Source organism: Musa acuminata, chromosome BXJ2-5, assembly GCF_036884655.1.
Source record: "Musa acuminata AAA Group cultivar baxijiao chromosome BXJ2-5, Cavendish_Baxijiao_AAA, whole genome shotgun sequence".
NCBI classification, from domain to species: domain Eukaryota; kingdom Viridiplantae; phylum Streptophyta; class Magnoliopsida; order Zingiberales; family Musaceae; genus Musa; species Musa acuminata.
The window spans coordinates 775,689-800,112 of record NC_088342.1 but is presented as its reverse complement, the minus strand read 5'-3'; the positions used below and the strand labels follow the sequence as shown (position 1 = coordinate 800,112).

The 24,424-nt window shown below is 37.1% G+C and overlaps 1 protein-coding gene across 1 annotated transcript; it reads right to left on the bottom strand.

Moving 5' to 3' along the window:
- Nucleotides 1-586: 586 nt before the first annotated feature.
- LOC135612000 (sister chromatid cohesion protein SCC2-like) lies at nucleotides 587-23,385 on the bottom strand. Its single transcript, XM_065107699.1, has 28 exons — nucleotides 22,899-23,385; nucleotides 22,697-22,806; nucleotides 19,125-19,252; nucleotides 18,945-19,044; nucleotides 18,620-18,870; nucleotides 15,579-15,686; nucleotides 15,308-15,416; nucleotides 14,826-14,928; nucleotides 14,543-14,729; nucleotides 14,031-14,462; nucleotides 13,435-13,961; nucleotides 13,155-13,362; nucleotides 13,024-13,074; nucleotides 12,764-12,922; nucleotides 12,519-12,686; nucleotides 11,808-12,107; nucleotides 11,560-11,712; nucleotides 8,570-8,739; nucleotides 5,631-5,739; nucleotides 4,575-4,736; nucleotides 4,384-4,488; nucleotides 4,076-4,309; nucleotides 3,794-3,927; nucleotides 3,437-3,703; nucleotides 3,068-3,362; nucleotides 2,216-2,308; nucleotides 1,987-2,112; nucleotides 587-1,070 (listed from the first exon to the last, which is right to left on the bottom strand). Exons 1-28 carry the CDS (start codon nucleotides 23,132-23,134, stop codon nucleotides 834-836), a joined length of 5,262 nt encoding a protein of 1,753 aa, XP_064963771.1. The 5' UTR covers nucleotides 23,135-23,385; the 3' UTR covers nucleotides 587-833.
- Between the last annotated feature and the right edge of the window lie 1,039 nt (nucleotides 23,386-24,424).

Sequence of the window (24,424 nt, the reverse complement as noted above, 5' to 3'; positions counted from 1 at the left end):
TTTGATGGGTGAGTGGGAACATGCGGTACTGTGTGACGCGGGGAATGTCCAAACGACACGCAACGTAGACGTGGGACCCAAGCAACGCATCTTAACGCGAGCTGAGATCCGGACGTCGTCCTGCAAGCATCGGAGCTCATCTGATCTGATGGGTATGCTACGGAAGAGGGAAGGAGGCCAGTCTGCCTGTCACATTGTGACATCAGAAAAGAATAAAAAAGGATAAAGCGATCAGAATATTGTGATGTGAAAAAGAATATAAAAACAAAACGTGAACATAACCCCCGAGTTCGCTTTTGCTGTCTTCTCCCTCGTCCCAAAATATAATGAAGTGCTGCTATGTCCCGACATTTAAGGCACATTGTGTTGATGTAAGATTCTGGCATCATCTCTCATCGCCGGCAGATCGTCTCAGGAACAAATCTTACATTGTGTTGATGTAAGATTCTGGCAGTTGCACTTGAAACCTGTTAGAAATAAATAGGAAAAAACTAATCAACGGACAACAGAGAACCAGACCGAAACAGGAAACTTGAGCCCCGACGGAGGTTTAAAAGACACTTCCAAACCATATATATCCACAGCATGGTCAAAAATGGATTTTTCATTACTTTGAAGCTGGAGCACATTCTTGACGGTCCTTAGAACAGCAGCCCAACGAGAAAATACCAAAGGGGCTTGGGGACGGGACACATCAGCAGCTCCAGTTAAATGAGACCACCTAACTAACTACAACCAAAGCCTTGCCCACTTTTTGTTACTTCTATGTACCAATACTGCCAACCCTACTGAGATCGATGTTCCTGTAATGTACAGAAAAAGCTACACATCTGTTACACTTGCAACCGTTGCCTGGTCATCCGCATACCATTACTCCTTTGGCCACTGAAATCAAGCACGCGTGGCCCACCTGTCCAGTCTTCATCATCCACATCGTCATCATCTTCCTCACCTTTTCGTTGAGCAGCTTTTCCGCCTCTGGAACTTCTTGGAGTAGGGCGTTTCCTCTTGACACTAGCTGTATATGTTGAATAGTCTATTGCGTCTTCTCTCAACGATACCTTGAACTCCTGCAATTCAACAACAAAGTTATCATGAGTGCAGTACAGAAAACTCGGAGAAGGTGAAAAAAAAGAAAAAGTTCAGACAAGGCAACGAGTTAAGGTTGCAATGGCTGAAGCCATTACGGAGCCCTCAATAGTAAAAATTGGCATTCATGACCTCAAGTATCATCTTATGTTCAATTCTTGTAACAGAAGTTGAAAAGATCCATGTTTGTAAATATAATGAATCTTAATTACTGTTGAAAATTCAAAGAGAAGCAGTACAAATCCAAAATATTTATGAATATGTTGTCCTCAAGGAGAAAACACCCTCAACAACGTGGTACTGGAACTCCAAACAACAAACCACTCACACCCACATCACCAGACGAAAAAATAATTAAAAAATGGAAGCAAGACTGAGAAGTAAATGAATCCGTTGCTATCAGAAGGAATCAACTACTTGACAAAAATATGGTTAGAGAATCTAGAGTGGACCGATACTGGTGCTGCAAAAAAGGATGGTAGTCCTTGCACAGGTTTCTGAAGTGAAAGGAACATGACAGATAGTAGTAGTATATACAAATTGACTTCACAAACCTTCAGATGGATAAACATGATAATCAATAGGAAATAAAGGGGCTGTTCTGAAATATTTAGATCCACCAAAAGCATTCTACAAGGGAAAATTTTCTCCATATGATTTCCATCTTCTTAGGGTTCCAAATCAACAAAAGGAGATGCACCCAAACCAAAAGTCAACACTTGAGGTGGCAACAAATATGTAATCAATAAAATCAGCTGTTGGAAACTAAAGAAGATAAGAATGCTAACATACTTAAAAGTCAGTCAAAATGAGGAAAATGTGCAAGCAAAAAAATATGGAATAGTTCCACTCCAGAATCTATCAAGATTACTTCTCAAGTATGCCTAAGTCAGGTACCTGATACTTTTCAACCATGGCTTGATAGGATGTAGGCAAACTGATTGGAGTGTCACTAATGTTGAAAGGAATGTTTTGCTTAGAAATCGTCTCTCCAGGCTTTGGAAGCTCCTTTAAAGAAAACGCCTAATAGAAAGAATTCAAAATATCAAAATCTCTAGAACAGTAATCTGCATGCTCTGTTGTTGAAGGGTAGAGAACTGAAAAACTTCATTATGAAAAAACTAACCTGACACCTGGCATCATTTAGACCATACACAATTTTCAAGTGCCTTTTCAGCTTCAATAGGAGTTGCAGAGCAATTGCCTCATGACAATCAGCCTGAGTAGCAAAACAATTTCCAATCATTAAAAAAGTTACTAGGAAGAGAAGAGCAAGATGACATGCTAATAATGCCAAATGCCCCCATCAACAAACAAGATTGTGCAAATAAATAAAATGCCACAAAAAAACATAAGAGTTCATATCAAATTTCCAACATCACTAACAGTATAATTAAGACAAGATAATGCAATTGTTCTATATTTTTAAACTCTAATGTATGAGTAAGTTCCACAGGCCACGATCTTTTTATCAGAATATATGCAAGGTCAAAGGCTACATTATTTGTTGCAATTGACAAACTGATATTATGAGATAGCATGATAATGGGGCAACTAGAAATGATCCTTACATTTTACCCTGTTAAACACAAGGAAGGTTGATATGAAGGGGCAACAATAACAACAATGACAAGAAATAAGTATACAATAATGAAAATATCAATAATATATGAAATTATGAATCACAATGTTATGCAGTTAGGAGTCAACATACACGAAAAGTTGTGTCCAAAGTTATGATGGATGTTTAGTTACCAGAAGACAAAAGGCAGAGGGAGATCTCTCAAACAACTTTATTAAAAACAACAAAAAGAGAATAGGTAGCTCCTCATTTGACTGAAATGGCAGTAAAAGATCCATGTCCAAGCACAAGTTGTAGGGAACTTAAGGCTTGTTGTAATGCAGAACAGCAACAATGCATTATTCGACAGTTTAAATTGCAAATGATCCATGGTATTACATTTAAACATATAACAACCTGAAACTTCTGCAGGTCTTCTGTTGAAATGCCATGTGAGCTGTCTGACATCTTGTCCGCAATCTCTGTGAAATCATGCTCAGATATATTAGGCCAACCAGAATTGGCATTACCTTTGTCAATTTCACTGGGCATCTCCAATGAATCCCGGTGTTGCGAAACAGAACTCCAGGTTTTCATGTTTGCCTCGAGTGCACCTGCCCTAACTTGTATTATTCGATTTATATCATATATCAAGTAAAGGGGTTCATCAGGACATGTGAAAGGGAGAGATGCAAGAATCTCTGTGCAATATCTGCGAAATGGAAATGACAATTAGAATCAACACCGACTAAGTTCTTCAAGCCAAATAACAACTTTGTAACTTACACAAGAAAGCCAATCGGTAAATAATTCCCACCACCAGACTCAAATTTCCTCACTATTGAGTGAATGAACTTGTTCCTTGCAATACGATTTCCTCGAATAAGCCTGTATATACGAGATATACCTGGCCGGACATATGCTATCGGATTACCATCAGATTTACCTTTTTGAAGTCCTGAGACCAAATTATGATTACTGGCTATGCACTGAACAAATTTAAATGACATCTGAAGGCCATCACCCAAACGGCTTTCAAAAAAAGCAGGATACCTGCAAAACCAATCATGTTACTAAACAAACACAATGTCATTCCAATTTGACTAGTAAACTTGATAAGTCTATTGAGTTACATGATCATACTTATCATTCATGTTCATCAACAAGTGATGGGCCAATTTTGAATTCACATCCAGCGGATCAATTTCAAGAGCTATGAGGTATGGAACACACGTAATAGGATGGACTAGTCCTTGACGTAGTACAATTTCCACAATCTGAAACAAATGTGAAAAAGAAATCAACACAAGCAAAAACAATAACAGCATACATTTTAATAAAGCTGAGAAATAGAAAGAAAGATTTTCATAAAACTAAAAAGTAACTTTGCTATGAAAAAAGATGAGAAATTCAGAGAGTTAATACCTTGAGAGAAGTTTGACGAATTTGGTCATTTCCATCCAAGCATCTTTCAAGAATACTGTTCCAATAAAGCTGAACAATTCCTCCACAAATATTAGTATCACCTGCACCTGCAGCTACAGGCACTTTGTTTCCAGCATCTTCAGCATGTGAAGTTGCATTCTTACTGCCACAATCTGTACCCATTTTGGTTTCCGCATCAAGAAGATATTCATACAGGTTTTGCAATGCTTGCGTCTGGTGTGAAAAAAAAACATCCCATTCAAATAAAGGGAAAGAACAAAGAATGTGCATAACAAAAAATGATGTACCTTAAGCCTGAAATCAGCACTAGAGGCCAGTGAGGCCTCTAATATTTTCCCAATGTCTTTTTCCAACATATACTCAGGACTAGAAATCAATATATAGCCTAATGCCTGCAGAGCATTAGCATATGAATTCAAGATCCAAGTTCCAAAGAAAAACTTTCAATACACCAAATTCTTTGATAATTTTCACTTGCCTGTAAAGCTCGAACCTTTAAGCCAAAGTCGTCCATGACAAGATATCTTTTCAGTAATGAGAGACTCTTGTCAATATGAACATGTTGACTATCAGTCTTAACTATTAGCTCTCCCCCATACCTTAGAAGAAGCCCAAGGCAGAAAAGTGAACGACCCAAAAGCTGGATATCGTACACAAGTTCAAACACCATCAGATAGGTATATCAATGGATTCAAGTTCTCTACTAGAAGAACGAAATGCTTAAAGAAGAAAACAATCCATAGTCATCTTTTGATAACAATAATATTTCTTAAACATCTCCCCATTGATTTGTTGGCCACAACAAATGTTTAAAAAAAAATTAATGTGAACAAAAATAATATAAGCAATATTTTATGGTCAATTCTTAAAATATGTTTCATAGGTAAACATCTCAAATAGTCGATTCATTATTTCTTTAAAAGAAGTAGCTTTCTAATCACACATTTCTGGTTCCATGCATTAAAAAAACTCAGCAAATAAGCAACAAATATGAGAGAAAATTTCCAATTCATCCTTTTTGAGGCTCTCATAATCTACCTGATACAGTTTTATAATTCTAAGACCAGCAAGGTTTCCATTAGAACATAAGTGAAAAATAGAAAGTTTAGTTAAATACAAGAACCATTAATCTTTCAACAATCTGCCTTTATCATGTTTCTATTTTATAAACATTACATTTGCAAAACGTCATAAAAATATCAAATAAAGATGTTCCTCAACTAATACCAACAAACCCAAGATAAGGAGAATACACATGTCGTTCCAATTGTGTCGAAGTAAAAAAGTAGACTCTGCTGAAAATTTGAAATAGTAGTGGTAAAGTCTCAATTGGGTTAACTAATTCAGTTTTTTGTTTAATCACAAGTTCAAACAATTATAAAGAGAATTTCCACGACAGAAGTTCTCAATATTCCAACATTGCAACAGAAGACATGACAAGGATAAGAAACCAAGAAAATAGAATAATTTCTAATCTAAGGCATAGTAAAAAAAATTAAATATTTAGTTTTGCAACCAATGCAAAGATGGTTACCTGCATATTATCAGAACCTGAACCTTGCAAATGCTTGAAGAAAATGTGAATCAAATATTCGACAATACTTGAACCTTTGCCAGCAATTTTACTAAGCGAACAAAGGCACCTAGAGGGGGAAAAGGAACAATCAAAATCAACATTTTTATCACAGCTAAATGATGCAGGTAAGCAAAATAAAGAAGAGGAAACAGAAATCCTAGGATCATTACTACTGAAGCATGCAATATATTGCGACAAACTTCTGTCAATAACAAAAAAACAATGATGTGGAATAAAACAAATATTAGTCATACAGCATCTAAAATCCCTAGCTCGATGGTGTTAGGGGCTGTTCAAAGTATCACAGAAGAAAAAGCTGTTGGTTAGCAAAATAGATGCTCCTTACTGCTTTAATTTTATATTTTTAATGTTCTACAGTACAACACTATCGGTACAAAAAGCCTGCAAATAACACTCCATCTACCATCAGATGAATCCAATTGAACATAAACTGAACTGATCTAGGCCGACCTACCTCTGCACATGCTGCATTTCAATTAACAAAAAGGTGGTCACATGTATGAGGCTCCAACCAATGTAAGGCCAGGAGACACTCAAGGCATGCAACCTTAACAAAGCTCCAACTGTAATAGCAAATTTCATATTAGATAATCTGTGTTGCAGCCACTGGACACTGAGCACCAATGAATAAACTAGTATGAAAGTGAATCCACCGAGCAAAAGAGCAAGTACTAGTCGAATTAACTTGATTAAGAAACAAGACACCAGAAACATGAGGGAACCAGTTTGGAATGCGTCGGATTGAAGATATCTGAAGATCAAGAAACTATTTAATAGATTGAGAACTGTAACATCCAAACTGGACCCAGTCTTAGAAGATTTAATAGTCACTTTCCATCTTCAAGAATTTCAACAAATTTTAGCATCAAAAAACCAGTGATTTAAAAAGGTGCTCGGGCGCTCGCCTAGGTGCTCGGGCGAGGCGAGGCGAGGCCCGAGCGCCTCACTTCATTTCCAGGCGGCGTGCTTCAAAGAGGCGTCGCCTAGGCGCTCGCCCGAGCCCAGGCGCCGGGCGCTTCAGGCAAGCGCCTGGGTTAAACCAGGCGACCAAACCAGCGGTTTAGGTTTGGTTCGGTCTCCGATGCTTTATTTCGTTCAATCGAACCAACTAAAGCACTAATATCAGCGTGACTTCCCCAACCATAACCTTGCTCGCCGTTCACGCTGCTCGCTGCCGCTGCCACTGTCGCCACTCCCGCTGCTCGTTGCCGCTCTCGCTGCCACTGTCGCCGCTCGTCGCTCCCACTCCCGCAGCCACGGCCGCTGTTGTCGCTGCCTCTGTCGCCGCTCCCGCTGCTACCACTGTCATCGCTCGCCGTTGCCGCTACCGCTGCCGCTCCCGCTTTTCTCAGCACCCTCGGTCTTCCCTTACACTCTTCTCTTCTCTTTCGCTTCTCCTCTTTCGAAATCGAAAGTATACTGTTAACAATATACAATATACTGTTAACTGTATACAGTATAACACTATTATTTTGATTTTAATACTATTAATTTTAATATTATTAATTTTTAGTGTCTCACTTCGCTCGGGCGAGCGCTTAGCGCCTCAGGTGTTTTTAGACCGTGGCACCTTTTGGCACCTAGCGCTTTTAAATCACTGCAAAAAACTAATCAGTGAAGCCCAAAATCAAATTTGACTCTTGAAAATTGATAATTTGATAGAAACCCAAATCATGCTTGAGAGGATTTGTTAGAGGTCATTGGCACATTTCATTTTAATATGCATCTCAAATCTCGATGACACATAATGTGGAAATGAGTTATGTGGCATTGATTGGAGCAGGTCTGGATCAAGTTTAAATTTTGTTCGAGTTACAATAGTTAGTACTACAAGATTTTTGCAATATTTCAAACAGGGTCAAATATAACCTAGTATGGTCTTAATTCGAGTCTGTAAATATGTTACACAGATAAGCAATAGCTGCATGGGAAGACTGTAACTTTTAGGAATTGCAGATATGTTTGTAAAGTTCCCAGTTGCATGAAGAATTACACTTTGTAGCAGTTATGTTTTTGAAAGATTATTCTAGTACCTACTTGAAGAAGCATACAAAATTAAGCTATCCAATAGAAAACAACCACCCAACTACATTATTATAACTAAAAACTTGGGTAACAAGCGATAAAAGAAAATTGAGGCTGTTTCATCTTTTGATCATGTTTAATTAACTACAAGAAGTCTTAGAGACAAAAAGAAAAGCAGATAGTTGATTAATAACAAGAAAGGCACGAAGTTTATGATAATGTGAAGGACTGCAAGGAAACAGCAATCACCAAGTGAGCTATCGTACTCATCATCTGGAAAAATATCATTCAACATTAAACTTAGTTGTCAAATTCCATGATAACGACAAACAAATTTCCTTTTTTATGAGTATCATTGAGATGCATATTAAAATGGGCTTCCTGGTATTAGAAAACACGGAAAGTCAAAGATGCACATGTGCATGAAAAATATCTTTCATTAAACTTCGTTGTCAGATTCCAGGATAGCTACAAAGCAAATTTCAGATGAACTCACTGGTAAAAGAAAACACAGATAGTCAAAGATGCACACATGCATGACCTAGATAACAATTAGATGATAACACAGAATGGTAATGATAATTTACAAGTAGAATCAAGAAAACAAATCAAACAGTACAGCAAAAAAACAGTATGCCACATATTCAGGTAAATCTAATTTTTCGCAAGTTCTATCATGTGAACATGTAAAGCAATAAATAAAAACCATGAGGTAATAAGATTCAAGCCTCAATTCCCATTATGCATAAAAAAAGATATACACCTCTATGCTGAGCATTTAGGAAAATAACCGTGTTATGAAATATAAATGACAAATGGTATAATCAAATGCGCAATGAAACATAACCTACTTGATACAAGCATGAACGACTGTCAGGAAAGAATGGCGAACAATCATGTGCTTAAGGTCCTGTTCAAGTTCCTCAATAACACTCTGTGGTGGCTTCCGAAGCAATGGCAGAACAGCATTGACTACATATATTATGCTTTCGAGCAGCTGAGCAACTGATTTGTTGTCAACCTAAACAATGCAGGTTGAGGAATCAACCAAAAAATAATTAAGATAATACTACCATTTGCAAGAACAAACCTTTATACGAATAAAGAAAAAAAAAAGATACATGAATTCAAAATTTGGAATGAAGTAAATGACTATATACTGAAGTGATGGCAAAACCAAACCAAACAAGGTTATGTTTATAGGATACATGACAATTGATGCATACTAAAAGCCTAATACCAAGACTTGTAAAAAGGATATTCCAGTAATTATGGACTTCCTGCATATTTAACAGAAACAGAATAAGAAAGCTGCTTTATAAACATCCATTCTTTAGCCCAGTTATTGTTAAAATGTATGAAAAAACAACCGCAACAGGCATAAACTTATCACAAAATTTCCTATGTCATTACACAGTTGTTCATGTTTTATGATCAGAAAATTCTCTTCCCCTGGTCATCATTTCTATGCAATGTCCCGATTTAAATTTTGAGAAGACTGATAATTTAAAAAAATATCTAATATATTAAATCTCAGTCCCAAACTCTGCCTTTAGTACCTCCATAAGTGGTGCTGGCTGTGGTTTTACATTTTGAGCTGACCAGGACATGCCGAGCAGTACAAACAGGTCCAACAGCTGGCATGCACAGGGACCCACCTATTCCATGTGGTCCAATGGCGAAACAAGACTAATTGCCAAGCCATATGAATCGGGATTACCACCCGCTACAGACCCACTGTGGTCTCTTTTGAGTTGCAAAAAAGTACTTTTCTGTGTCTTTTGCTTCCCTTTCCCCATATCAACATCCTCACTCTCTTTTTCCCTTCCCTCTCATGCAATTTTTTTCCAAATTCAAACATTACTGGTAGGAGAAGGCGCTTAAATCAAGGATCTGATAAACTATTTCTTCTAAATTAGGTAAATTTGAACCTGATTTCTTAGCTTAATGACTTGAGTTTAGGTTTAATTGGCCATGATTAAAGAGATTTCAAAGATTCATCTTGGTTTTACACTTAAATTAGAACTTGACCCACTAAGATCAAGCCCCAAACCATATGGATCTAGGCTAGATCCACAAGGATCAAGCAGTTTTAGGCTAGGTCTATGTGGATCTACGCTTCACCTTTAGTTAATATAGGTTCAATCTGTATGGAAGATTTTGCAGTTTCTAGATCTTATGATGAACAGTCATTCTTTTCGGAGTTGGATGCATCTTACAATACACAACAACAATGCAGTGCCGAGAGCTGCAGCTCAAGCACACTACATCATAAAACTTGTGTGGGACTGATTGCCTGAGCGTCCCATCACACGAGTGGCTCATGGTGATGAGGCAACAACATCAATGACACTGTTTACCAATATCAAATGCCTACCAAATGCCATGGGAGCAGTTTCATGCTTAGGTCCTGCAGATGTACCATAATGATATACAATATCAACAGATTGAGGACCTTGACCCACCCTGTCATGAATCATGATGATCATTTTGGTCGTAGGAAGTAGGAACAATTAAATAATCTTATAATACAATTATTTTATTCTGCTTCATTGCTTAAATGACTTTGAACTTATTTGTGTGGTGCGACGTATTCTTTAGAGTTTAGATACCTTGTGTTCCTTTGCCACTACATATTTCAATGCAATATACAAATCTTCTCAACATTATGTTTTAAAAGGTAGGAAACAACCATAAAATAGGGATCTTTCAGGGTTTCGAAAGATTGAGACCCTTAAATCACATGCCACAGCATGTGCCAGTGCACCATGTGTGGGTACATTGGCATGTACCTGGTCATGGACCAATATGGGGCCAGTAACCTTAAACCATCGTGCTGAGTATTGACAATCATAGATGCCAAGGGCAATAATGAACATCATTTGGCAGCACAGTGTTAAGTAGTTAAAAGAAATAACCTGGAACAAGTTTGATTGTTAAGAAATTCACCAAACACGATGACAATGATTCTTACATGCTCAACAAAAAATATATCCAATGGTATTCTTTCATGGTAAGACCTAGGTCCTTAACAGGCTGCTCAGTCGGCAAGAACATTTCCCATGCTGGAACATCATGGACTCAAGCATTTCAACACTCTTAGTTCCTGCCTCAGTAATAGTTAAAAAGTAAACATAAAATTCAATAAAAAATAAACTTAACAAATATTATATTTAGATGCTTTAGACCTCAAAATTCATTTAGAATGCTCGTTATGCAAAACTGGTTCAAGAGGTAAAAGTAGGAAGTAACTTATTCGAGTCCCACATTCCACAAGATAAATAGATTAGATGCAATGCCATGAAAAAATAAAAGAACCACAAGGATAGCTTTGTTGTCACTTCATGAACAATGCTTGTGCTTCTCTTTGCGATATACCTAAAAAAAGCAATTATTCCTATAAGGGATGATGTAATGCCGGATACATATTTTGCCTTAGGAGTTAACAGACGCAAAAAACAACACATCAGTTCGCATCTGTTCTACTGCAAATAAACAAGCTAACACTGTAGAACATAATCAAAGAGAAGAAACAAAGCAAAACTGGATATAATCAGTACGATTCATATAAACTATACAAGAGTTAATAACAAAAAATACCATAAAAAGGGCCTAAACGGAGTACAAAGAAATGAAGAATTAGAAATGCACATTAAAATATTAATGTGGAAGATGTGACAAGAAAATCTAAATAAATATACAAAACTTCTAAAGAAACATTCTTGTATCTCAACTTTGGCGATGCTCAAGATATTATCCATAAACCGTCGAGCATCAACGTGGAAAACACAACAAGAAAATCTAAATGTATGCATGAAATTGCCAAAACCAAACATAATACCTGATTCTTAAGGTATGGCTGAAGAGTTATAACAAATTGTGATTGATCGGTGGATGGAGCACAAAGTGTTGGATCCACAACGCAAAATGAATGCAAAGCAAGAACATATGGGAGTGCACAAACTTCCTCTTTATCACTAGTCTCCTCCTCTACCTACATGTTTTTGATATGTTGCATATTAAAAACCGGATGACTAAATAGTTCAACACACAAAGACACTGCATGCTAATAAGGTCAAAAAAAAGCACCTGCAATATTCTTTCTAATAAACGTTTGCAAATCAATTCACAGCGTTTACGCACAGATGCCAAAGAAGCTGCATTTATCCCAGTAGCTTTAGCCGATTGTGGAAGAAAATCAAGTGTTAAATTACGCTTTATAACTGTAACAAGATGATGACTGTTAGGCATATTTCTCAGCATATCAACAATCTGCTCAGTCTTCTTTGCTACTTCCATAGGTACAGAGCTACCATCAGCTATCAAGTGCTTCTGACTTCCAGTTGGTTCCTCGAACCAAAGTTCAAAGAATGTTTTGCATACTAAATCCTGTTAATAACCCATAGTAAACCTATTAAGTTAATCAAGCTTAGAAAACATGGAATCCTACAAAAGACATGATGCTTAGTCTCGTAAAGACCAGGAAAAATCAACCACATTAACTATGTATGTGTATATATATACATATATACATATACATATATACATATATACACATATACATATATACACATATATATATATACATATATACATATACATATATACATATATACATATACATATATACACACATATATATATATACATATATACATATATACATATATACATATATACATATATACATATACATATATACATATACATATATATATATATACATATATATATATATATAAACACACAAACTACTATTAAAAGGTCAAAAGAACCAATTCAGAACAATACTCATATCACCTGTACGCTTGATTCCTCATCGGTAACACGAGAAATGATCTCAATAAAAGCACGAGTTGCTTCTGAGAAGTTTGATTCAGAAATACACAAGTCGCGGATAATTCTAATGGAACGTTTGCGCACACTGACTCCGGTATCCTTTATCCGTTCAGCAACTTTTTCAAAATACTGTCAAGCACAAAATAAACTTCCAATTAGACAAATAACCATTCAAGAATCTGAAAGTGCATGTTTGATTTAATCACCTTCAAACCAACTCCAGGATGAGAAGCAATATGTCTGCCAACAAGTTCAAGAGCAGCTTCCCGAACTGAGATCGCAGAGTCACAAAACCTTCCTTCAACAGCACATTGGACACGTTTATCACATAAAACCTCAGGATCAGCTTCAACTATGGCACTGACCTAAAACAGTGTAATAGAAGCATCAGTGTAATAGAAGCATCACCACTGTAATAGAAAGAAATTAGATACATATTTATTTGCTCTGTAGAAAAAATGCTCACTGCTCTTAATGCCTTGGCTCGCAAAACTGGAGAGTTCTCCCTCAAGCTTGCCTGAGAGCAATGAGTTTGCTGTAATCCTTAACATAGACAACATCCAAGAATAAAATGGAATGCAATAAAAAGCTATTTACCAAGAGCAGTGAAAGAATTTTGTCAAATCCCCTAGAGAAAGAATTATTTTGCCCAAGTGCCAAGCATATCTTCTTAGCCCCATCTCTTGACAACAATAAAGAACTACCAGAGTCCCGCAAAATGGCCTTTGACTTTAGTCTAGCAAGATAATAAATAACCCTTTCTTGAGATTGAGAGTCGTCCTTGTACCACAAGCAAAGATAAAACCTGCAAATGGTTTAGCATTTAAATAATGTGATTGTAACAATTCTAGAAGGAAAAAGTATTAAGTTTTCACACCAGCGAGTAAACAAATTCACATCATCTTCGGAACCATTTTGTTGCAGATGGTTCAAAAGAATTTGTTGAACAACTTCCAATTTAGTGACACAGTCAGAATCTCCAGAAGTGGTGCTAGCAGAAACTAAGCTTATCTTAGCATTATCCTTGCTCTGCATATTGCAGTATGAATGCAGAGTAATTAGCTGCTTCTTGCATAGACATATATGACAAGACCAGTCCCGAAGCAACATTTCTTGTCCCGAAATTCCCAAGCAATCAGGATGAAAGCATCTCTTGCAGAGATGACAGATGATGTTGGCACCTCTTCTTTTAAGACAAACAGAGCATGCATCTTTCGTGCCAACGGAAACATCATCATTTGCATCGACCAGATCTTGTAGGATCCAGAACCTATCCCTGCTGCAAGTCACAGCATCACGTTTCAGCCTTGCTGCAATCATTCCTAGAAGGTCAACAGCCATGCAACGTGCTGAGATATCTTTAGATTTCAATCCAGCATTTTGAAGCAGCAAGACACAGAGAACCTGCATAGACCAGACTATTTAATTAAAATTATAATGCACAATACTCAAGTTCTGGTGAAGATCCATCACCTCCAATATTGGAGCAGAAGCAGGATATTCAGGTAAATTCAAAGTCGTCAGCAGATCCATGATAATATTCTCTAAGATCATCTTCGACTCTGATACATCTTGAGATTTTGCAGTGGTCAAACGCTGAAGAACACTGGTCCAGAAAAGGCAACAGGTTTGAGTTGCAGCTTCATAAGATTTAGCTGGGCTACTTGAATCAGATGATATATCTAAAACTGCATTCCAGTTTGCTGCTGTCTTCAAACTTTCAGGAAGATTGCTACTGAATTGCACCAATTGAATCAACAAAGCTGTTATCATCTGAATCTGTTTTTGTTCCTCATCGGGGAGATGATAAGCTCTAATAGCCCGTTTGTTGAATTGTAACTTCCTAAGAAGCTGCAGGGTTTCATCTATCAAGAAACTCCGGTGCTGAGTGTATGAAGAATACACCTGAATGAACAAACAAGCATAATAAACAAACAAGAGCATATATTATTGAGAACCAATTTAAGTAAAATAGATAGCATTACCCCACATATTAAATTTATAGACTTTAATTGCAAGAGCTGAATGTTATCTGCCAAGAAAGTTGAAAAACTGGTCTTAACCAACTGTAGAATGCAACTATCTGAGAGTCGCTCCACAGACAATAGATCCTTGAGAAAGCCTAGAATTGAGCAAAGTTTCTGAACCACAGCATGCACTGGTGCTGAAATTCTGGTGTAAACAAGAAACACAACAATAAAACAAGTATCTTAAATATGCAAATAAGTGGAAATACAGTCACAAATAACCAAGTATTAGAGATAATACTTGCTTCCGGAAGACTTCCTCAGATTCACATTCCTATTATAGCGCCTTCTTTTGGCTAATGAACTATTGGTATTATCTACATCATCATCATCTTCCTCATCACCTGGATAAATACAGAAAATCAAACAATAGACCCATTACAAGGTAAAACAGAAAGCTCTTCAAGCTTACTGGATGTGTATCAAAATGCACAGCATATCAGCATGATTCAATTCTTTACTTTCACTCTACAATGAAAAGTTCAAAAACATCCAACAAAGCCTCACACAGGCAAAATCACCAGTTAACATGGTGCAAACAGCTAGATCCTTGTAGCAAAAAGCAGAAAGGACCTCATCAGGTTCACACTGTTAACACAAGATCAAAAGCCCGAGCTACATATTGGAGACCTGATTGAAATTGACTGAGTTGCTCATTGAACATGCATCGGCTATCAGATGTCCCCAAAAATAAAAATAAAAAATCAGTTCCTAAAATATTACCATCAAAAGGAGCATTTTCACTTGGTTTGGGAAGACTGTGCAATGGATTACATGCTGCGATGATTTCCATGATCTGATGTCTTGAGAAATCAAGAATTCTTTCAATGACCTGAGTTAAATGTGAAACAGAGTCATGAAATTATCAAAAATATTAAACATGTTAACTAAAAAATCCATCCTATGTGAACAGGTAGCAGGGTGTAAAGGGAAGTATCTTGTTATATTACTGTTAAGACATTAATGTAAAAGACTATAAATACTTTGCACATACTTCTTCTCTATATAGCTGCTTTGGCATATCTTGATGGGCCATAATTCCCAGTGATGCATGAGTAGACTCCAAAGCACACAGGACCAAGTTTGCAGCATCGTCATCAGCCTGAAAATTGTGCACATGCATAAATAAAGCATGCTAAAGGTACATGCAGTAAGTACCTTTCTTCAAAGGATCATATAAGAACTTGAAAAGGTAAGAAGGCATGTAAGAGGAGCTGTCAAAGATTAACACTTCTACATTGCAGCTTTTCATGTAATTGACAATGGAAGAAACATTTTAAGAAACCAGCAGGTAAGGAATACTGATGTATATTTTGATACGACATACAGATTAGGGTTGCAACTATGGTAATGCAACCTATACCTGTCCTGCCAATCAGTCCAGATCCGTGTCATCCAGCCTAAAGTTCAGTTCCAAATCAAGCAAACTGACATTCCTGGGCTGAAATCCTAAGACAACGAGGCTTAACCAGACCTCAGAGAGCTTGTTTCATCCCATAAGTACAATGCATAATCAACACTAATCCAATCAAACAGGATCCATGTAACACAATCTACACATAAAACAAGACCGTTCTATTTTACAAAACATTGGCCTGCTGGTGAATGATGAATACAGTCCCGTTCCAAGCTTCCAGCAGCAGTCTAAGATAGATAAACCTACCAGGCAGATATGGGCTGACTCATTTAGTGACTCATTGCTTGCCTTAGCCACAAAAATGTCATGACCATTAACCTATTATGCTACAAAACCACTCAGTTGCAATAAAAATATAATGCTTCCTCAGAGTGATCTTCAATTTCCATGGATTCCATCCAGTAGAAAATAATAATAATAAGAAACCACCTTCCAATACTGAGAATTATGAGAACCATCTAAATGTTTAAAAAATTGAGATCATTTTGTATGTGTATATATACACCCATTTGCACAATGATGTGAACGACTCACGTTTATTCAAAGTCATTCCATCAAATTGCTTAATGAATATGAGCATGGAAAATCCCATTCTCAAGCTTCACCCAGCTACTTCATGTTGACTTGAAAAATGGTTCATGGGATCAACCAATCCACATCAGGATTGGCCAAATCTGAACCTGAAACCTCTAAGTTTTAAAGCTGGCTCAGCTGGTCCCTATCCTGAACCTAAACGGTCAAACCTGTCCCGGCTAATTTCCATGAAATCTAAATGGTCTGATCAGTTACTGAATGGTTTATCTCCCAATCCTGTCGATTCCAGCCAATTTAGGTTGATCCAGCAGTCATGACTTATTTCCAACTGATTTCATCATTCTTCACCAATTTTCATAAGATTACAGCTAATTTCTGATCATTCAGAAGAAATAATAAACAAAAACTCAAGATCCAATATGATCGAGCTATACCAATCCCGATCCATGCATTCAACTCAACTATTAACACCACAAGATTCAGTTGATCGCCAAGCCAATTAATATTATAACCAATTCAAATCTAACAATTCCAAATAACTCAATGACTACACGAAACATAACCGTGATTCTATCAAACAAATTTTACTGAAGAGGACTTCTACCCGACTTGAATTTTGAGATAAACCCATATATGATTGGCCACTCAATATTCAGGAATATTTATATTATAAAATCAAAACTAAATTTTTCATGTTGCTAATAAGAAGGAAATTTTACTTCCACCTCGCACATCATATTTTTAACTTTTTAAGGCAATTAATGCATATTTGTTCAGCAAATAACAAATGCTAATGTGTGCACTAAAAATTATTCAGGCATGTATAACCCTTATTAATCATTGCAATATTTATTTTACCTTAATATAAATGCATAATGTTATTGACACAATCATCCTCGACATAGTGGGACGATGATATGTGATGGTTGTTTATGCCCCTACAATTCCAATTTAATAAATTGCAATTTTTCATCATTCACCACAAGGACAAACTGTATGGACCTTTGCTTCATTACTTTAGTCAGTCAACTAGTTTTCAGACTAATTATTTTTCAACACAAGTTCATCAAAGCAATTCCTTTACTGTTCACCTTGGAAGAAGAAAATGCTGCAAATGACCAGTCCTCATAACATAACTTTGTCCTACTTAAGAATCAACCACAACAAGCAAACCCAACTCAGCTCCTCAAGAGATATCCAAATTTGTTACGATGCAGTCAAAGATATCCAAATTTGTTAGTATGCAGTCAAACAAATGTTACCGATCTTTATGCTCCAGAAAAGCCGAAGACCTCAAACAGTACAAGGGCCAACACAAAGCAGCTGATAAAATGTCTCTTTGGTCTTCTTCTCCATTTCTGAACACCTAACTTCAAAACATCATACATTTTCTTGCTATGCACATAAACATCATTTTTTTATGAGTTTGAACTTTGAACTGCCTTCAACTTCTCAGCCCTATCATTTTCCCTATTTGGTGCTACCTCTCCCATGGATCAATTGTAAAGGTTCTTTATTTCATCTTTCATTATAATAAATATCATCCATCTCAACATCATCATATGCTGAACCTTCTCTTATGATTCTTCTCAAGGCCACACAATTTGAGGCATAAAAGTGCAAATGAACCTACAGGCTACAGAAATCATGTACAATTTGCGCCTTGACCTAACTTGCTAGTACAATCAAGGCATGAAAGTCTTGTTTAGGTACATGGACATTTTTTAACCATCCACTTCAACTATATCCTCCTATCTTGCCTAAATGCCAATAAACATATACACACCTATATATAAGAATTAAAAGTTAAGTTATTTAAATTGTCAACACAAAAGGAAAATATATAAAAGAATAATCACCATTTTTGTTCAATGCACCCTAAGCAAAAAAAAAAAAGACCATTTTTATTCAATGCATCTGAAGCAAATCACCATTAAGCAAGACAGAACTTGTAAGCACAGATTGACATCAGCTGCCAACAAATGAAAGGAAAACCAAAGTCAAATTTTACCTTTTCTAAAAGGAAACATTTCAATGATAGAAAATAACAGCATCTATATTCTATAGCCAAAAAAAAAACTTACATTGTCATTTCCATCAATCGACAGGCCTTGTGCACACTGTATTTGACGATCTAAAATATTTATGAGTCTCACAAGAGTGTTGAGTGGAATTAACTGCAAGACTTTCTTTGAACGTATAGACATTATCTGATTTAGAAGTGTTTTAATATCAGTCAGCGGAATAGATGACACCTCTGCACCTTCCGCATCATCAGGTATCTCTGCCCTCCCACAAAAATCTTCAGCCATCTCACAAAAGCTTCCAACTATTCCTGCAAATTAAAGAAAAAAATATTAATACTCGAAACAAGAGCGTCGAGTAAAGACACGAGAAAGATTAGGTAACCTTGATGGTCAAGAAGATCTGGCCCCACAGATGATGGAACAGAATCACTTTCTTTCTTTTTTATTTTCGGTTTTCTTGACGAAGCAAAAGAAGGTGGTTCCTGCAATTGCAAGCATTTGGGGACTTACATAAACAGTAGGAAAAGAGGATCGATAACTAAGAGAAGACCATAAAACTCACAGTGATCAAGTTCTTTTCTGACCGGTCATCACATTCACCCCCATTATCCCTTTGTACTTGGGAAACACCTTGTCCAAAGGGTTTCTTTTCTATCGTTTGATTAGACCTTCTCTGCTCCTGAAGAGGACCTGAGAAACTTGAACAGCACAACATTACATAAGCAAAGAAGTGAAAGAAAGTCCAACTAAAACGACAATCACACCCAAAAATATATATATTGCGACAAAGAAGTTGTCAGATAATTATGACGAGTAAAAATCAAATTATACAAAAAAGTAAAACAACAAAATCATGAATTTTTCACATGACAAAATACTAAAACACAAAGTAAAATGAGTAACCAGACACATGAAACCTCAGAAAACTAGTGCCAACTTAGTTAAAAAAATCAAAGTTTTATAAAGCATCCATATGGCCAAGGACTACAGAAGCCAACATAGATTGAATTTGTTTTCTGAACCAGATAAAATTTCATTACAACAACAGAGATATACCAAGTATAATGACATGGGATGTATTACAACTAGTGACAAATTTCATAATGTTAATGACATGGGAGGTATTAAAGCACATAAAACATAACAACTTTAATACTTAAAAAAGCACCTTATTTTGCACTGCCAAACCTGATAGACAAAGTATAATAAGGCAAAAATGGATCCGATGTACTTGAAAACCTAATAAGCTTTGATATGATAAAACACGATTGTCCTAATAAATATGGACCTAGTTGTAATCAATAACTTTGTAGGTGTTGATATGATGAAAACAATGAAGTTAGCTTCACATACACACTCTTCCTTCAATTATTTTATTACAGTTCCAATATACAGCTGGAGAGGTGTGCATATATACAAATATAAAAGAACTCCCTATGGTGATGACATTTACATGCACTTCATTTATGAAAACCAAATAACATCACCACCAACACATTAGATTATAAGATACCTTAAGAGTCAACATGAGACAATCTATCACTGCCTTTAACCAATGTGACTTTATATGTTGGTTATGATGTGTAAGGTCAGTCAACTTTGTATGGCTGTCAATAAAAATTGTTTCAGTTTTAGTACTAAGCAAGGATTGAAATATCGTACCGTACCGGAGTTTCGAGATACGCTCGGTACGGTGCTGTACTGTATACCGAACAGCAGGGCGACGTTGCCAATGTGTGTGTGTGTGTATATGTGTGTGTTTATATATGTGTGTGTGTGTATATATACATATACCGCCCGGTAGTGGATGGTCCGTGTACCGGTCTGCTGGCGGTCCGGTACATACCACCCGGTACAGCTTGTATTATTTGAAATTGAAGACCTTGGTTCTAAGTCTAATTTGTAATTAGGGTCTTGTAGATGGCTACTGTAGCTACAGTTCCTCATGTGCCAATAGGTTAGCTTGTATTGCCCTCATATTGGTAGTTCATTGACTGGGAATTTAAAGATTGACTGTCCCAATAGCTGGGAATTTAAAAATAACTTTCTCTTGGATGCCTGAAAAACGGGGGAAAGGTAGCCAAATACTTCACAAAAATTGGAGCTTGACTGACCTCAATATCTACAACCATTAAGAACTAAAGCCCAAATCCTAAAACAAAGGGAAATGGAGAGGTGTGGTAATCAACAAACATGCATGAATCTGATATAGCATTCATCACAATCTTATGGTTGCAAACTAAACAAATAACCAAAAAAAAATTTAATTCTATAGTTACCAAAAACACTATCGGTACCACCCAGCGACGGGATGACATGATTCAGATTAAAAGGATCAATTTGATCAGATCGGAGGGATCAAAATCAAAGAAAAAAGAAATAAAAATAACAACTTATGAAAAATTGATGAAATATAAAATATTAGGAAACACAAAATAAAATTTGAAAAAATAATATATGCTAAAAAATTATTTTGCCCTGATATTTCATAAAATATTGAACTTTCTAAAAAGACATGAGATTGGAAATATAAAAGGTTAAAAAAATAACTATATAAATTATTGATCAGAAATTAAATATTGATCTATCATTGAAAGATATCGATGAAGTAAATGATTATCCATATAATTTTTTTTTTTTAAGCTCAAGACTTATCTACATGTAGCTTTGAAAATAGAGATAGATCCCATTTTAGCCTCACGCTTCTGGAATTACCACGTACACAAGGTGCTAAGAAACAAGGAAAACTTTATTTAAGGAGAGTGTTGATTAATTGTGAAAGCTACGGCAACACAGCAATTTCTTGACCAACCATTTCTTCACCCAATATCCTTTCGTCTTTTTTAACCAGCAGTCGATGATGAACATTGTAACAATGGTGACAAAAGAAAATGATTCCAGCAGATAGCAAACACAATAATGATAGTGTATCCTCTATTTCAAAGTTAAGGTCATAGGAACTTTTTTTGTCTTTAACCGACGCTTTCTCTCCTCTTTCCCTTCTTTCGGCTTCTCTCTTGCCTTACCTTTTTTAAACTACCAAACCACCTAGGCTTGGCCAAAATTACCATTAATTTCAACCAATAAACTGTCAGATCAACTAAAATCAGATTGGTTTTAGACGATATGAAAACATATGGCTTATGCTGTTTTGGAATCATTTGATATCATGATGTGGACCAGAAGAAGAATATCAGAAACCAGAATAAATAACCATCGGAGAAGCCAAGACCACAATACATGGTCAAACACTATTTCTTTGATTCAAAATTTGATTTCAATCAAAGATTTATTTTAAAGTAACTAAAAAATTTCAGCTACTTCTAAGACTGACATGTTAAGTACTCCATCTAACATTTCCCCGGTTCAAACAATCTTTTTAAATAAAATGAACCCCAAAACAATAATAAGACATCCTACACAAACCAAAACTTATAACCTAATAAAAAACACTTCAACATCCTTAAAATAATATAAATAATCTCAAACTCTATCGAACTAGAAAAAATTGGGATCCTGAATTTGGGCGCATCACCAGTCCAAAGTATGATAAGAATGGATCAGTTACACCATTAATGACGTCAATGCTATTAATACGAAAACTATTCAACTACTTATACTGAAAAATCAGGAACGTAATGCTGGTTGTTACTGCACATAAACTCAAGATAAGCCACAGCACATCAAAGCAGAGAACTAAAAACATGATATTTTTGTTTTCCACAATCCAAATGGACAATAACAAACTCGAAATAACATCAAATCCATGTTCTCATCAAAGAAAACTTAAGGGTTTCCTTTTTCCAATTCTACCAAAAAAAGATCAAAACATTGGTTTAATTTATCAAACACCTAATCCTTTGCCTCTCTTACGAAGAATCAAATTATTCCTTTAATTCCACCGACGTACAAACTATTACACGCTACGTTCTTTAGAACGCATGAGCTAATAGCACGAGTCCTTGCAGAGAAACGGAGAATAAATAAAAACTAGACCGAAATAAATACACGAGCTCTTGCTAGAAAATAAGAGAAGAAATAAAAGCCAAACCCAAGAAGAAACCAAGAACTACAGGAATACGCATGCATCACGTGTGTGTTTCATCAACAATCAACAAATTGAGTATAGTTTACCTCGATAGAAACACTTAAAGGCATCGGGGTTATACTTGACGACTTCTTGATAGAGCCTCGAACGGTCCCCCAAGTCATCAGGAACGACTCTCGCGTTTTCCTTGAGATTTCTACGCGATAAACAACATTACGGATGCAGTCACAAAACCATGCCTTCGCTCGAACGAATACAATACAAGACAACCTCGAAAGCCAGACTTACAAGTAGTCAACATCGCAATTCCTAAGCAGCTCCGCGATCGTTCCCGCGTGCGCGAGAATATCCGGGCGGTCGCCGGAGCGGGACCCTCCGGGCACGTCGGAGAGGCCGAGCTGCTGGTCGAAGGACCCAAAGCACACGGGGAGCGAGGGCAGGGACAAGGAAGGAGCGATCTCCGAGTGGGTGGTGTTCGACAGGCGGCAGTACCGCTCGAATCCCAGGTCCTGGTTGAACTCCATGGATCAGGCCGACGCAGGGATCAAGGGCATGGAGATCGAAGGCTTAGGGCAGAATCGGGGTTAGAAATTAGGGTTTCTGGGGTTGGAAACCCCGAGAAGCCCTAACAATTTGGGGGAGATGGAGGAGGGGGGTTTCGAAAGGAACAGGAGACGAGCGAGGGTCGGGTGGAGAGCGAGGGCTCCGCTGGAGGTGGGCCGACTTGAATAGGGAGGGTCGGAGAAATGGGCGACGACGAAGCTTTTCCGATTCACATTTAGCCCTCCGACTTGTTTTTATTTGCGGACCGAAGGACGGGGCCGAAACTTCCCGTGGAAGGAAGAACCGCAGAGGGCTAATTTTGAAATTACAAGGACGTAGTCTTGTTGACTTGAATTACTAATATACCCTCGTGAAGATGTCTGCAGCGCCATCTAATTGGGCTTTTCCGTAACTTTGTGGTCTAACCGTCCATTCCTTCTGTCTTTTTATGTTAATTTTACTTTTAAATTGTTCCCAACGTAAATAAAGGGCATACTATTAATCTTTCAAATAAATCATGTAAATGTATCAATATCTTTTTAAAACTTCAATTTCTTGTGACGACACATCTATACTTTATGTTTGTGTACCTTTATATCGTGGTCGAAGAGCCAGCACGGTTTGATTCAGCTTTGGATGTCTAAAGATGCTCACGCGAGAACTTTCGTGGTCGAGACGGATGACGTGTTTAGGATGGGTTGCAAACATCGTCACCTGTTATTGCGTCGCCAGTCCATGCACTCGGGTCAAGGTCGGGAGGAGTTTTTCGATCAAATCCTTTCGGAACTTAAGTCAGTGTTGAATAAAATAAGACTGAAATATGTATCCTCCCTCTCTCTGGCTGGGCAGTGAACACTTATATCTATATACGAGGATCGATCATATGCTGCGGGACGGCATCGTCCCGAGTTTCTCGAGGCGCCCTCGTACTTGACGATGTCGTCCCGAGCTTCTCGGGGGCGGCTTTGTACCCGATGGCATCATCTCGAGTTTCTCGGGGTGCCTTCGTACCTGATGAAATCGTCATAAATTTCTTAGGACGGCTTTGTACCTGACGGTGTCGTCTCGAGTTTCTTGAGGTGACTTTGTACCTAACGACACCATCCCAAGTTTTTTAGGGTGGCTTTGTACTTGACGATACTGTCTCAAGTTTTTCGATCCAACGTGCTCCACTACAATGACCTTTGAAATCGTTATTGATGCTGTAGTGGCTCTGGGTTACCGTGAAAGGGTGTGTTACCAAAAATGTGTCCTATCACTTTACTAATTAT